We start from the raw sequence: 16,664 nt of genomic DNA on the forward strand, positions 1-16,664 counted from the left end.
CCTATGTGTTGTTGCAAAAGGAGGATTTTCTTTTTATGGCTGAGTAATATTCCAATGTGTGTATCTGTGTATGTATGATAATATTACAATGTATATATGTATTATGTATGTATATGTATGTGCATGTGTATACACACAAATATATATGTATATATATCAAATTTTCTTTACCCGTTCATACATTGATGGGCAGTAGGTTGCTTCCATATTTTGGTTATTATAAATAATACTGCAATGAACATGGGAAGGAGTTATCTCTTCAACAGAGTGACTTCCTTTCCTGGGAATGTATACCTAGAAGTGGGATTGCTAGATGATATGGTAGTTGTATTTTTAATTTTTTCAGGAACCATAGTGGCTGCACCAGTTCTAGCAAGAGTTAATAGAATTCCTTTTTCTCAACACCTTTGCCAATACTTATATCTTATCTTTTTGATAATAGCTACTCTAGCACATGTGCAGTGATTGCAGTTTTGATTGGCATTTCTCTCATGATTAGTAAAATAGAGCGTCTTTTTATGTACTTAGTGGCCATTTATATGTCTGCTGTGGAAAAATGTCTATTCAAGTCCTCTGCCCATTTTTTTAATCTTTTCTTTTTTTTCTGTTGAGGTATATGAGTTCTTTATGTCTTTTGGGTATTAACCTCTTACCAGATAGATGATTTGAAAATATTTTCTCCCATTCCATAGGTTATATTTCATTTTGCTGATTGTTTGTTTGGCTATGTGGCAGCTTTTTAGTTTGATGTATTCTCATCTGTTTATTTTTGATGTTATTCTTTCTGATTTTAGTGTGATATCCAAAAAATCATTGCCAAGACCAATGTCAAGAAGCTCTACCCTATATTTTCCTCTAGTAGTTATGACAGTTTCAGGTCTTACATTTAAGTCTTTAACATATTTGAATTAATTTTTGTGAAAGTGAAAGTCATTCAGTCATGTCTGACTCTTTGCGACACCATGGGCTATAGTCCATGGAACTCTCCAGGCCAGAATACTGGAATAGGTAGCCTTTCCCTTCTCCAGGGGATCTTCCCAACCCAGGGATTGAACCCAGGTTTCCCAAATTGTGGGCAGATTCTTTATCAGCTGAGCCACAAGGGAAGCCCAAGAATACTGGAGTGGGTAGCTTATCCCTCCTCCAGCAGATCTTCCCGACCCCAGGAATTGAACCAGGATCTCCTGTATTGCAGGCAGATTCTTTACCAACTGAATTATCAGGGAGTGTGTGTGTGTGTGTGTGTGTGTGTGTGTGTGTGTGTGTATAAAAGTGGTAGAAGATAGGAGTGCAGTTTCATTCTGATGCTTGTGAATATCTGGTTTTCCAACATCATTTATTGAAGAGACTGTCCTTTCTCTATTAAGTATTCTTAGCTCACTTGCCAAATATTAGTTAGCCATACATATGTGGGTTAATTTCTGGGTTCTCACTTTTGTTCCATTAATCTATGTGTCCATTTTTATGCCAGTACCATGCTATTTTGATTATTATATCTTTGTAAAGCAGGATATTTCAGCCTTTTCGAGGGGCTTGTTCAATGGTGTGTTAAAAACAAGAAAACAGATCTCAAAAAAGCAGAAATAGCAACAACAAAATCCAACTCTGATTTGTAGCATTTGCTAATTTCTGTAGAATACAGACTCCCACCTTGGCTGATATCTATCTCTCAAAATTAAAAAAAAAAAAATTGAATGCAAAACTGGAAAGAAATGTATGGTAGCACCCCCATTATCTATCATTTCCACCATGGAAATACAATAGATGTAAGTAATCTCAGAAACACAGATAATAATCAAAGAATCAGGAAGCATTGAATTCTGAGTTTTTTAATTTTGTTTTTAATATAATTTAGCTCTAATTAATGTTAATTTTTAGTAATGATATGTTTAACAACTGCCTCACAGAATTTCTGCAAATATAGCAATCAGCTTCCACATGCCAGTACATGCCAGCTCCAGCATGCCAATGGGCCTGGCATCTTCAATATAACGTAACTGTGACCCTTGTTTAGAGAAGGGCCTCACCATCTCCTCCTTCTCTGTTTCTTACAGATCAGCAAACAACAGCTGCAGACAGTCAAGGACCGGTTTCAGGCTTTCCTCAATGGGGAAACTCAAATCGTGGCTGATGAAGCCTTCATGAACGCTGTCCAGAGTTACTATGAGGTAAGGTTCTCCGGACAGAAGAATGCCAACACTGCTCAAACCTGAAGTCTGGGGTTTCTGAAATACTGGTCAGTGAGAACAGTAGCCTTGGCCTTCTACAGGGCCATCCTTCCTGAGGTCAAGAGGTCTGTGATTGATTATAACTTTAAGGAGTATAAAGAAGCATTTTGTTCAAGGGGTGAGGGAAACTAAATTGTTATACCAGGAAGAGTGGTGAGTGTTTTACATACCATTTCTTGTTTAATCTTGACAACAGTGATATTATTCCCATTTTACTAATGAAGAGACTGAGGCCCAGAGAAGTTAGGTCAGTTTTTCAAAGTCACATAGCTATTAAAATGCCTTCCTCCTTTTTTCCTTTCTTTACTCAATTTTTAGGTAGAAAATTGTTTTAAAACAAAAACACAGGTGTCCCTGCTTTAGTCGATAAGCACATGCTTATTCTGCCCTTGAGTGCTGTGTTTCTCAGTAGATGCTTTAAAAATGTCCGTTGATTGATTCAGTGAAACGCTCCTTGTTGCTAAGCACTTGACTCCTTCTTTCATGGAAAGAGTGGAGCAAGATTGCAATGAGATCTTGTGAAAATATTATTGATTGATTTGCTGCTGCTGCTAAGTCGCTTCAGTCGTGTCCAACTCTGTGCGACCCCATAGACGGCAGCCCACCAGGCTCCGCCGTCCCTGGGATTCTCTAGGCAAGAACACTGGAGTGGGTTGCCATGTCCTTCTCCAATGCATGAACGTGAAAAGTGAAAGTGAAGTTGCTCAGTCGTGTCCGACTCTTTGTGACCCCATGGACTGCAGCCTACCAGGCTCCTCTGTCCATGGGATTTTCCAGGTAAAAGTACTGGAGTGGGGTGCCATTGCCTTCTCCAATTGATTTGCTAATTATCCTTTAATAGTAAACAGCCTTTGTCTCCTTGATGTTTGCTAGGTCCATCCACAGACTCACTTTGCATGCTTTTTTTTCCTCAATGAAATTTCTATTTGGATCTGTTTTAGAAGTCTGATTTGTTTTTATATATGTCAGATTTAATTTTATTTTTCATTTTACAAACAGGGTTAATGATTGCCAATAAGGGTTGAACTTAGTGCTTCATCTGATATGCCATATTTTTTGGTTAGATTTAAGGGACAATGGAAATGAGATCTGCAATTACAGTGGTTGTATGGCAGTGAATAACCTAAATATATTTAAGAAGGTTCTGTTTAGAAACTGCCAGGGCTTGAAACCAATTATCCCCCTTTTGTCAAAATCTGGAAACCAGTTGAGACCAGGCAGACATTTATCAATAATTCTCCATGTTTAGAGTCATTCATGAGTTTGTAAATTTGCAGATTGCAGATCTTAATTAGAAAGCTCATTTGACTAATGATATAAATTACAAGAAAGCACCATTTCTATCTATTAATTAAATTTGAAAATTAATAGTCATCAACTTGCTAATGAGTCCCTGGAAATTACCATGATATCTATAGTGGTCCTGATATTTTCCTCTATAGTGGCTAGTTTATTTGAAAGTGCGTCTGTTTAGTCTGATGAGAATACAGACATAAAAGAAATTACTGAATATTTAATATTGAGATCTGAGTAACAGGAAATAATGTTGGGTATGAATTATTTACTGTATTCATTAGTAAAGCTTTAGAGTGTCTTGAGATTCATGTTTCTTGGGGAGCCTAATCCTCTGAAGCAAAGGTCCCTAGTCAAGGTATCAGGATTGATACATCACTTGGGAGTGCTCCAAGTTGGTTACTCATCCCTTTCTCTCTCTCCTTTCACTCTTGGGCAGTGGAGAGCTAGTATCTCTTCCTCTGCCCAGTTGCAGAGTCCCATCCCTTCCTCTGGGATCCAGTCGCTTTTATGTCAGTGCTTGCCTTGTCAGGTAGACCAAGGATCAGACCCAGGACAGACACCACCTCTGGAGCTGGAGTGCAGGTTCAGTCCCATTGGAACCATTTATGTTGAAATGGCCTGGTTTCCCATTAAGAAACTGGGATGCTTTTTAATAGAAGGGGGAATATATGCTTAAGAGGCAAAACCAACAGATAGTCTCCTAAATTCTCAACCTCCACTCCCCTGCACATTGTCTCTCTCTCTCCGTCCCACCATACCAATCCTGACATGTCCCAGTTTACAAGTGATAATGACAATTTAAAAACAGACAAACAGAAACTTTTTCTCCAAAAGTTCTGAGATTGCTATAGTCAGTTATTAATACTAAAGTCAGTTTCTGAAAATAGCATTGTTTTGCAAAGACAGTAATGCTTTGTCAACCTGCTAGAGTAGTAATGAGCATTTTTTTTTTTAAATAAAGGGAGTGGGGAGCCACTGTCCTTTTTCCATCTGTGCCCACCCACATCCAGCCCAGTCTGAGCCCAGCTGCCCAGCGTTCATTGCAAGCTGGTCAGGCCTGGAAGCAGAGCTGGGCCAGGATAAAGGGAGACCAAGGTTCCCTGTGGCAAAGCAGATCAAGCAGGGCAGGAGATTAATCCTTTAATCTCTCTCATGATGGATTTGAAGGCTGGGCACCAAGGTGGATGCTCTGAGATCCAGCTCAGCAACTTCATCCTGTTTCCATGCCACAGTGCTAAGGCATCAGAGAGCCCCCCACCCCGTTTCTCCAGAGCGCCCACATTTTTCTAACTCTCAGCTCTTTTAAGACAAATTGTGAAACATAAGCCCTCTCACCCTCCGTCCTCATCCTCACCTCCCTCCCCATTTACCTGCTTAATTTTGGTTCCTTCACAGGCTGGCCCCAACAGCAGTGCAAAGAGGCAGATGGAAGGGTCTTACAGAACTTTCTTCACTGAGACCCTGCTTGGAAGGAAACCTGGGGGCATCTGGTGGGACCGGGGAGTGTAGAGCACGGTAGAAGGCATGCAGACCAGCCTCGTGTTAGAGCAGGACAGCTGCTGTCTGGACTGTAGCCAGCACCACTGCTATGACTGAGTTTAGTTTAGTTTCATTTTATTTTCAGCTGATCTTCTCTAACAAAGCCTCAGTTAGTTTTTGTCACACTAGATTTGAATGGTGTATCCAACAGTTCTTTGATTGCGAGTAACAGAAACTGACTGCAGCTAAATTAAACCCTAATAACAACAACTGTTGTTTTGTTATCAAAAGAGAAAAACCATCTAGAGAAAAGATGGGACCCAGGATAGCTTAGCCTCAAGAAGCTGGGTAGCAGGATATAATGCTTACCCCATCACTGGTATGAATCTACTCCAACCCCATCCCTTTCTTATGCTTCCCCACTCTGAATCTGAACCCCAGAAGGGGAAGTCTGAATGCCAAGTTCGGGTCCCAGTTCACCACTTGGCAAAGGAAGCACTCGGTCCTGTGAGTGACAGCCCCAGCGAAATAGCGTGTAGTGATAAAGGTGTTCTTGGACCAAGGTGCTGTTACAGAAGGGGCTGGATGGTTGGCAGGCAAAACCTGCAGGGGTCCTCTGCACAGGGTGACATATGTCATTTCATCTTTAGCACTGAACTGTTTTTAATCTAAGAAAAGTAGATGTCAGGTCACACCTGGCTATTTTTCTAAAACAAAGCTATGCATGTTCATAGGCAATCATAGGCAAAACCACTATGATTCCTTAGTGGCCTGGGAAAAGAGTAACCAGCCATTCTAAAAGGCACTTATTCCTGTGGGAAAAACCAGGCAAGGAAGGAGAGGGCAGAGGGCCGAGTGGTTAAGACTAGTAGGGGTCCCCAGCCTCTGGGAGCTAATGCTTGATGATCTCAGGTGGAGCTGATGTAATAGTAGAAATAAAGTGCACAATAAATGTAATGTGCCTGAATCATCCCAGAACAATTCCCCTCTCCCCGGTCTGTGGAAAAATTGTCTTCCATGAAACTGGTCCCTGGTGTCAAAAAGGCTGGGGACCAAAAGCAAGAGGATGAGTTGAGTGTCTGAAAGTGGGGGTGAATTCTGGTTTGGCTGCAAACCAGCTGTGGGACCTCAGCCACCTCCGAGCTTCAGTTTCTTCATCTGTAGTAGGATCTTCCGTGCATAATTGCTGTCAAGATTAAATTCCAAACACACACACTCAGACATACAACCTCATCATAAATCTGCAACAGAAAAGTGTCATTATGAATATATTAAGGTTAGAGGGGGAGAGTGGTGATATAGTGCCCACCTGCTGTATAGAAATAAATGATAAAAGAGGATTGAAAGTTACAGAATCTATCCACTCCCTAGTTTGGGGCCTTGACATGAGGATGGAAGGTACAAGGTCAACGCAGGGGAAAAGGACATAGAAAGGGGCAAAGGAACTACTTTTGTTCCTAACCTACCACCACTTACCATAGGTCACGGCCTCAGATGTGTTTCTTAAATTTGCCTAGGTTCCCCTTACTTTCTGACAAAAAAGATCCAAAGATGCTTTTTATTTTAGAAATTTACATGCTTCTTGACTCAGTGAAAGTAAAATTTGTCACTTTCCCACGTAGAAAGGGGTGTTTTATATAACTGTGAAAGTCAAACATGTCAATTATAAAACTAGACAATAGGGAAAAAATGGAAATGAAATGGTTAGGAAAATACCTCTAATCCCATCATGCTAGACAACCACTATTAAATTTTGGTATATGTCTTTCCAGGTATATATATATATATATATATATATATATATACTTGTAAAGATAGCTCCTTGGGCTCCATATTAAAATGGAAAATAACTTAAAAATGTTAATAACTCATTTGTTTAATTTCACAGTTTTCCATCTTTCTGCTTCTGCAAAAGTCACACCTGTGCTAGCTCAATCATCAGTAAACAGTTTTCTTACAGTACCTGTGATGTTCTCAATCAAAAGTTATAGTCCTGTGCCCCAGCCCCACTTCACCCCTACCATTGGAAGTCTCTGATTTAGCCACATGTCATGGACATCCTTTGATGCTGATAAAAGAGAAAAGTTATCTTTTTCCATGGCTGTGTAATACTCAATTTAAAAATAACAGTTAACTTTTATCACATTCTTGGAGCAGCATGTTCATCAGTTGACTTTTCATTGTCTCATTGAATTCCCATGCCAGTCCTGCACCAGAGGGTGGTTTTGATTCCCATTTGCAAGATGATAAAACTGAAGCCCAGAAAGATGAAGCTGCTCAGCTGACAAAGCCAGCAGCTGGTAGAGCCGGAATTTGATCCTAGGTTGTCTGACACTAGAGCCCGCGGTTACCATTATGTGTGTGCCAGTCATCAGAAACGTTAGTAACCTGGTTGTTGTAGGCCTTTAAACTCTTATTTACTCTAGCATCTAGGTATTTTTCTTATTTCTGTTGAAATGATGTACTTCTGCAGAGCAGGAGAGGATCCTCCTTGTGTCCTCAGCCTGTCTGTAGAGAAGCAGGAGCTGGGCCAGCTTCACCCCATAGCATGTACTGTCATTAAGTACCGATGCGCTTCTGTGTTTCTAAAACAACCTTGAGGCTGCTTGGCTCTGGCAATGGAGGGAAGGACTGATGGATGAGGCTGAGTTGCTGAATTGACTGCCCTTCACTATTTCGTATTTATTTGTTTATCTGCCCTCTCCCATTATGGCCTGTCTGGGAGTTGGCAGAGAAGCGGGGAGGATTTATGGATGTGCCGCATAGAGCTGTGCCTGGAGTTGAAGTCTCTTGCAAGAGCCACTGAAAAATGAAACAGAAAACAAAACACAAAATACCAGATAGAGCTCCTGGTACAAATGAATTTCAAGGGTCATTTTAGAGACACACAAGTACGTTGCCCGCCTGGCTTCCTTTCGGACAAGACTGAGAAGCCAAGACAGATGATGTGCCTGGAAAATTAGCTTTCTGCTGCCACTGTTTCTCCTCGTGGCTGTCTTGCTGCTTTTTTGGCACTTGTCCGTCTCCTCCATCTTCTGCCTCCTTCCTCTATTCTCTTAACATTCCACTCATCTCCTTTTGTCCCGGGGCCTCGCGATTGTATCTTACCTGTGGACAGATGGAACCCTCCACTTCTCAGAGTCTTTTTAATTTGATCTTTCTCAGAGAAGGCTGGCTGGCTAAACCCCAGGTAATGGTGAAGGAGAGTGAGGTTGATAGAAGTTATGTGACTGTCTAAAGCCATCTGCTTGTAGTACAACAAATACATATTTAGTGGCTATTGTGTATAAAGGAAGGGCCTATGGAAAGCAGATAATATGTGTAGGACCCAGGGATCACCAGTTACGGATGCTGACTGGGACCAATGTGCCAATACCCTCATTTCTTCCCCAGGTAAGGGCATGACAACCCACTCCAGTATTCTTGCCTGGAGAATCCCGTGGACAGAGGAACCTGGTGGGCTATAGTCCATGCAATCTCAAAGAGTCAGACACAACTGAGAGACTAACACTTCCTCGTTTCTTATCCCCTATTGTCAGGTCTCATGGAAAATGTAGTGTCAGTCAATTGTTTTTAAGAGACCAGTGTATTTATGCTTGCTGGTATCTTCTTTACCTTCTTTCCTCCATCCAGATATAATCTCCATAGGGTCTCTGCTTTGAGATGTCTGCTTTGTTCATGTTGTTCATTCACTGATTTTCCTCATTTGACATAGCACCAATTATGTGCCAGGCACTGTCTTAGGCACTCGGAAAAAAATAATAGGAACAAAGCAGATACAGCTCCTGCCTTCTGAGGACTTATATAGTCTAGCTGGAGCCTCAGACATTAACTAAAGTTAGACAAATGACAGATAGCAGCTGTGGAGGGGCTATGGGGGAAAGGAATACGGTTCTGAGAACCTGAAATGGGGTCCTGTTCCAGGTTTGTGGGACCCTGCTATGGACAAATGGAAGGAGAGTGTGGCTTCATTGTTGAGTGAATGTTTAAAAGTCACCTCTAATATTCACTAGTGCTGACAGCAAAGAATTAACCCCTTTGCATCGCTACCACCATCACTCACCTGTGCTCATAAGCTGTCTCTCAACTGGCCTCCTGTCTGTTCTCTTGGCCTTCTTCAGGTCCATTTTCCACATTAAAGCCAGACAGTGTGAACCTGATTGTGTCATGTCTAGGTTTAAAGCCTTCAATGGCTTCCCAGTGCCCTTCAAATGAGAATTAATGTTCTTAATAGAACTTCCCATGCCGTTGGCCATCTGGCCCCTTCTACCTATCTTATACTGATCATTTTCACACTTCTCCCTGCCACAGCCACACTGACTTCTTATTTCCTCAGATCCTCAGTGGAGAAGGAAATGGCAACCCACTCCAGTACTCTTGCCTGGAAAATCCCATGGATAGAGAAGCCTGGTAGGCTACAGTCCATGGGGTCGGACATGACTGAGCGACTTCACTTTCACTGTTTTTCAGTGTGTTAACATATGTTATTCCTTCTTTCATTCTTCTCCTACCCATCTTTCACATTTCACCTTAAAGGAGTTCTCCTCCAGGAAGGCTTTCCTGACCACATATTGGAATTTTTTCCTGGTTACAAGCATGCATGAACCTGCATAGTTTCCCTTGGTTAGCACTTGTCCCAGGTTGTAATGATATTTGTATGGGATGATTAGGACAGTGTCACAGAGGCGTGAGGGCTCGGTCAGCATCTTTTTCCTCCTCATTCTAACCCTGGCACCTGGCACATGCCTTCCTCCAGTGAGTACCTAAAGAAAGGATGAATGGACTCATGAGTAAGAGTATAAACTTAACAGCTTAAAAGACAAGCTTAAAGTTTTATAGTTCAACTCCCTCAGTGTATAGATAAGATACTAGAGCATCAGAGTGATGAGGTAACTTACCCAAGGTTACACAGAAAGTTAATGCCAGAGCTGGCCTGGGAGTATGGTTTACAGGTCATGTCACAGTGTTATACTGTCTTTCCAGAAACTTTCTCTTTTACTTCAAAACTTTGATGTTCTTTGAGATCTAGACCTATAACTGAAACACAGTGTGTTTGTTACATGGAGAAACTACCTGCATTAAGCATTATAGAGTTTCAGGTGAATTGCTAGCTCATTAAAGCTCTTAAAGCCTCAAGATTCAGTTGAAACTTTTTTTTTTTTTTTAATAATTGATTTTTAATGAACTCTGAGGTCTCAACTGAGGACCATTCTCAAGCACAGTGAAGCAGGCTGTGGCCTCTAGCCTGGAAATAAATCCTTGGTCCTTTTTCTCTCTGAATTAGTTCATTCATTGACAATAAATGGAGTCCAACTTTCTAACATCTCTCCTCCCCAGGGAAGGCTTTGTGATGAAGTAGGAGGCAATGAGATGCCCCCCAAGCAATCGCCTACCACAAGCATTCTCTGAAGTCTGACAGGGAAGTGAATATTTGTTCTGCTTCTGGAAGGCTATTTATGCAGCTTCTGAACTGTGACCAGGACAGGACACGGCTCAAAAACGTCAGGTGTTTCTTCTTGGTGAATAGGAAGCAGCAGCTTTACTGCCTTGTATGACACCCCAGAACTGTGTAGCTTATATAAGCTCCCAAATGGAGTGAAAGCAAACTGTCATTAATGGCTGCTCTATCCCAGGATCAAGGCAGCACTAGCAAAATAAGCAAGGGCTGTCCCACCAGGTAGGTGAGACTCATAGGAAAGGGACGAACCAGGGTGAAGTCAAGAGACCATGTGTTTATAGAGTTGTCCATTTTGAGTTAATATGAGTTTAAAAAAGACTCCTCTCTGCAGTCTTGGTTTTTCCATTTACAAAATGGATTGAGTGTAATGCCTGCCTTCCTCATTATTCACTCTCAAAGCAGGAGGCTCTACTCTAAAGATGGGTGGGTGATATCTGGGGGAAGAAGAAGGGCACATTTCCGGCCCACGTGGAGTTTACATTTGGGGAGGGGAGACAGGCATGAAATACATATTTACATAATCCTTCTTCAATATGAATTGTGATGAGTGTCACTGAGAGGATAAAATGAGATGTAAATAGTGGACTATGTACTGTGTGAAGTGCTATAACCAGACATCATACCAACTATTTTACATATAAAAATAATAACCACCACCACAACAACCCATATGATATTAATATGAGCCACTCTTTCAAGTGTTTATCATAATTGACTCATTTATTCATTTAGAAGCACCTGTGCTGTAGAAACTACTATTTTCCCAATTTTATAGATGAGAAAACTGAAGTACAAAGAGGCTAATTTGCTGGAAGAAACACGGCCAGTAAGTGGCAGAGAGAGGACCCAAGCAGTCTAAGCAACTGAGTCTCTATATTAAGCTGCCTCTCAGGATATGACTGTCTCATTTTATCCTTGGGACAATCTCGGAAATACCACTGTCATTCCCATTTTCCAGATTTGGACACAAAAGCAGAACACCTAAGAGACTCCCCGGAGTTCCCCCAGCTAGGAGGTAGCAGTCAGGCTGTGACCCACCCCGGTGCCTCCTGGGACGCCTTCGAAGGGGTCAGCCCCGCCCCCACCCCCGGAAACACTTCCTCCAGGGCAGCTTTCTGACGTCTGCCCCGCCCCCTCCCACACAGGTGTTCCTGAAGAGCGACCGCGTGGCACGCATGGTGCAGAGCGGCGGCTGCTCCGCCAACGACTCGCGAGAAGTCTTCAAGAAGCACATCGAGAAGCGCGTGCGCAGCCTGCCGGAGATCGACGGCCTCAGCAAGGAGACCGTGCTGAGCTCCTGGATGGCCAAGTTTGATGCCATTTACCGCGGGGAGGAGGACCCCAGGAAGCAGCAGGCCCGGATGACGGCCAGCGCCGCTTCCGAGCTGATTCTGAGCAAAGAGCAACTCTACGAGATGTTCCAGAACATTCTTGGGATCAAGAAGTTCGAGCATCAGCTGCTGTACAATGCTTGCCAGGTAAGAAGCTGTCACCTGGGCCCAGGGCTGTGAGTAGAGCAGGGCCAGGGACTTCTCTGGTGGCCTGGGGTGAATGCTACATTCCCACTGCAGGGGTCTCGGGTTGCTTCTCTGATAGGGAACTAATATCCCCAGAGCTATGCAGCTCAGGAAAAAAAAAAAAAAAAAAAGCAGGGCCCTATGACGACTTCTATGTTCCCTAGTCATTGTTGCCTTCATGTGCGTATCTTGATTTTTTTTTTTAAGTATTTTTAAATTACATTTTGTAACTGCATTGGTAAAAGTTGAATATGGTCCAGTCTAGAATATTTTCAGGTTTTTCGTCTGATTTTTAAAAGAAATGAAAACATTTTGTGAGCTCCTAAAAATCTCCTGGACCCTAGATGTTGTGTGTATCGTGTCAGTTGGCCCCTTTGTGGAAAGTGTCGTAAGATCAAAATGATTTTTTAAAAAAGATTACGTGCCTTTAAAATAGATGGTATTTACCAGCTGAAGGGCTTGTACTTCCTCATTTGGTGACACAATTGGTCAAGAGAAATTATTTAAAACAAAACTTCCATAAAACCTGCCTTGTACCCATATATTAGTCACACCATAAAGTTCCAAGTGGATCTGAGGTGGCTACCTGAGGCTCTGCTTGAGTGCCTGCTTATTCGCTTCAGTCATGTCCAACTCTGTGCAGCCCTGTGGACTGTAGCCTGCCAGGCTCCTCTGTCCATGGGATTTTCCAGACAGGCATACTGGAGTGGGTTGCCGTGCCCTCCTCCAGGCTCAGCTTGGGCCCACCCAAAAAATGCATGCTTATATTTTCTCTGGATGGAAATCTGGGGGAGTGAAGTACTCTAGATCTTCATTAACTGCAAATCTTTCCCCATTATATTCCTTTATTCAACAAATATTTATTGTGTGCCTACTCAGCAGACTTTACAAATTTTATTGAGTGTCTCTTGGGAGCATTTTTAAAAGGCACATTTCCAGCCCCCAGCCCTACATTCTGGTTCTGCATTCTCAAGGTAGGGCCCAGAAAAATGCTCTTTTAAACAATAGCTTCCCTTCCTAGTAATCTTGCTCCCCTTTGCCTTTTAAGAACCATTATAGAATTTCAGCTGTGCCCTGGTTTTCCTGTACAACTCTACCCCTAAAGTTGGTTAAATGAGGACACTGTAGTTCATTGGCTAACTGTTGTTCCTTGCTCAGAATCCAGTAAACTTTGGTAAATCTTAATATAACTCCTCACTTAAAATAACTTTGAGGCCTTGGGAGTTAACTTCCCCACACATAAGCTTGGGATGCAGTTGTAAGAATGCATGTGTGCAAAGCCCAGAGTAACTTGGGACACTTTCTAAATGTAGCAATTAAAGTTTATTATAGTCTATTGGAATAAGCAAAAAGTCAACAGACACCATCAGAACACTGCCATAAATATATATATTTTTTAATTTTTAAAAAATTTTATTGGAGTATAGTTGATTTACAGTGTTGTATTAGTTTATGCTATATAGGAAAGTGAGTCAGTTATACATATATGTATATTCACTCTTTTTTAGATTCTTTGCCCATATAGGTCATTACAGAGTATTGAGTTCCCAATGCTATACAGTACCTCTTTATTAATTATCTAATTTATGTATAGTAGACTTAGTATGATCATCTTTAGGTCCATTCATTTTGCTACAAATGGCATCATTTCATTGTTTTTTAATGGCTGAGTAATATTCCATTGTATATAATTAAATGTTTAATATAAGAACTACAGGATATTGAGATTTTCTTCTTCCTGCCTCCATGACTATCTGTTAATTCAAGGCACACATCATTTACTTCGATGATCAGTGTTTACCCAACTGGTAACGCCGCCTCCCTTCTTGCCTATGAAAATGTACCCACCACACACCAATCGAAGTGATCTTTTAAAATTGTAAACTGGGTCATGCCAATTCTGCGCCTAAAACCTTCCATGGCCATCCCCTCACCCCTAGAATGGCATCCCTACTCATAGCTAAGGCTTGAGGCAGAACAGGAATCAGCCTGGATCACACCACTTTCCCTATGTGCTTTCTCACTGGCATTCTCTGTTTCCCAAACATATCACCTTGGCTGTGGGCCTTTGCGTTTGCTCTTCCCTCAATTTAGAATACTCTTTGCCAAGACCTTTGCATGACTGGCACACCTGAAGTGTCAGCTTCTCATGAGGCTCTCCTGGACCACTTCGTCTAAAGTTCTCCCTTGCTTCACACCCTGCCAAGTCACTTTCTTTCCCATTCCCCTGTTTGATTTTTATCAAAGCCTTTACCACTGTCTTCCATTTCCCTATTCACCTGTTTTTATGTTTACTATCTGTCTTACCCTCTCTGCCCATCCTTCAGCAGAATATTGGCCTTATCAGGACGGTAGTTAATCTCTGCCTTATTTGCTAATATTTCCAAAAAGTATTGAAAATACTTTGTCAAATACTTTGTCAAAGTATTTCCAATACTTTGACACAAAACAAGTGTTCCATAAATGCCTATTGCATTAATAAATGAGTGATGGCAGATTGTTCTAACTAGTTGGTAGGCTCTTATCAACCATTATAGCTCACCCTAAAATTTCTGAATGTTTTAATAAATAGGAATCTGTTTGACATCTCATAATATAATATATATATTATATTCAAAGGTATTCCTGACACCCTGCTTTCCTCTCAGCCCACTTCAGTTCAGAACCCTGGTTTCCTACCCACAGATAGAGAGTTTCTGTGATGGGTTAAAAAATATTCGAAATTCTCAAGCCTCAATTTGAGATTAAATTTATTTGTTATTTTAAATTAACATATTAGTACTGCATCCCATGTAGCACTTGTGGATTGGGGTAAGCATGTAGCAAAACCATCCATCACCACCCTCTTCTCTACCACAAGAAGATGAGTTGTGATAGCTTCAAAAAGATGGACAATCACCCACTTAAGTGGGAAGTAATATACAGAATTAGAGTTAGTCAAGTGTTCCTAAACTTGCTAGGCATAAAATGTTTCTAGGGCATAAAATGTTTCTAGGGATTAATTTTTCTAATTTCAGTGGTGAGCTTATCATGAAGATTTTCTGCTCTTGCTTAAACATCAGCATTATTGGAATGATTTTATGCCATGTCTTACCTCTTGGTTTCTTTGAACTTGTCGACTACGGTAAAGTGGCAGGACCTTGTTTTACTTGTTTCTCCTAAAAAATTAATTTATTCTACTTATTTTCAAGATTTTTCTATGTCATATTAAAAAATACAGTGATATAGAAGAATAATGTCTTCTGTCCTCGAAATAATGGTTGTCCCCTTAGCTGAAAGAGAGTTATAAGAAATGAAAAAGGAAGTACATCTTGGGACTGTAATACTTAAGTCATTTATTATTTTATTTTATACTGACACCTAGTCTGATTACTGCTTCATTGGTTCACCTCAGTAGAAATCAGGGCAAAGAGCATGTACAGGTAATTCACAAAGAAAAAAAACAAAATAATTCTGAATATATGATTGTAGAATTTCTAAGTTCCGTACTTTTAGTCATCTGAGTTATATACTTGTATTGACAATCAGAAGTATTTTAAAAGAAATATACCATTGGTAACAATGCTACATTACAAATGTTACAGAAATGGGTATTCTCATTACTTACTGGTAGAATGATTTATTGTGGTAAACTTTCTGTAGCATAATCTGTTAATTTGCAGCCAAACAACCTTTATATTTGGCAAACCTTTTAACCTGGCAGCTCTGCTTCTAGTAATTTGTTTTAAGTAGATACTCAGAGATTTTATCAAGAGTTTTAAGTCCAAAGATGTTCACTGCAGCATTTTATATGACAGTGAAAAAAATAGGAACAACCTTAATTCCCAGTAGGAAGGGATTAATTAACTAGATTTTAACCGTATGAGACAGTACTCTTCAGCTAGCAAAATAGTTGCTGAAAAAGAACACTTACCAAGTGGGGAAATGTTTGGTAGATATTTCTAAGTGGAAAGTCAGGCTTTGGACCAGTGTGAAGACATAATCCCATTTTTATGGAATAAGGACTGGCTAGGCAAACAATAAAATCTAAACCACGATTATCTTTAAGGGTAGCATTATGATTGATTTTTGTGTTTTTCACTTGTACTTTTTTGGTGTTTTCATGTGTTCTGCCTTAAGCATATAGGTATTTTGTAAATAGAAACAAATAGCAAAAATCTCAACAAAGAAGCTGTCAAAAGAAGAAAATTATCTTCAGCATTGTATTTGAGATTTTAGTCATTGGTATATCACCTTCATGATTTTATACCATTTCCAAGTACTACCTGTATGATTATTTACTTAATATCCGTAATTAAGCCAACACTTAACTCAATTTGTAAGCCTGCCTTTACCTTAGAAGTAATACATGTGAAATCACAGCTTTGATGTACTAGATTTTTAAAAATACTATGCAATAATGTGAACCATAACCATTAAAATAGATACTCTTTTATCAGTCTCCCTCTGACATGATTTCATACCACCATTGATGTGGGCAGCATGACTCTGGTGACCACTTCCTTTAAATACTGACATTGATGAGATAGATCCCTTTGACACCATCCCTGAAAATAGCCCCAGACTAACCAGAACAGATTTCACCTGAAGTCTGTACTTGTAACACCCTGTAATCAGGTTTCAGAAATTATAGATACACTCACTAGCTTTCTCATAGATTATACTCAACTCTGCAGTACTCTATCC

General features: G+C 40.7%; 1 protein-coding gene across 17 annotated transcripts in view; it reads left to right on the top strand.

Moving 5' to 3' along the window:
• The window catches only part of CADPS (calcium dependent secretion activator), a 479,809-nt gene that overhangs the window by 126,301 nt on the left and 336,844 nt on the right, over positions 1-16,664 (top strand). For all 17 annotated transcript variants that reach the window (XM_070455753.1, XM_070455747.1, XM_070455750.1 and 14 more), the window contains exons 2-3: positions 2,055-2,168; positions 11,607-11,939. In XM_070455753.1, coding sequence (XP_070311854.1) covers positions 2,142-2,168; positions 11,607-11,939 — 360 coding nt within the window. In that variant the 5' untranslated portion in view covers positions 2,055-2,141. The remainder of the gene's footprint in view (positions 1-2,054; positions 2,169-11,606; positions 11,940-16,664) is intronic.

Source organism: Odocoileus virginianus, chromosome 26, assembly GCF_023699985.2.
Source record: "Odocoileus virginianus isolate 20LAN1187 ecotype Illinois chromosome 26, Ovbor_1.2, whole genome shotgun sequence".
Taxonomy (NCBI): domain Eukaryota; kingdom Metazoa; phylum Chordata; class Mammalia; order Artiodactyla; family Cervidae; genus Odocoileus; species Odocoileus virginianus.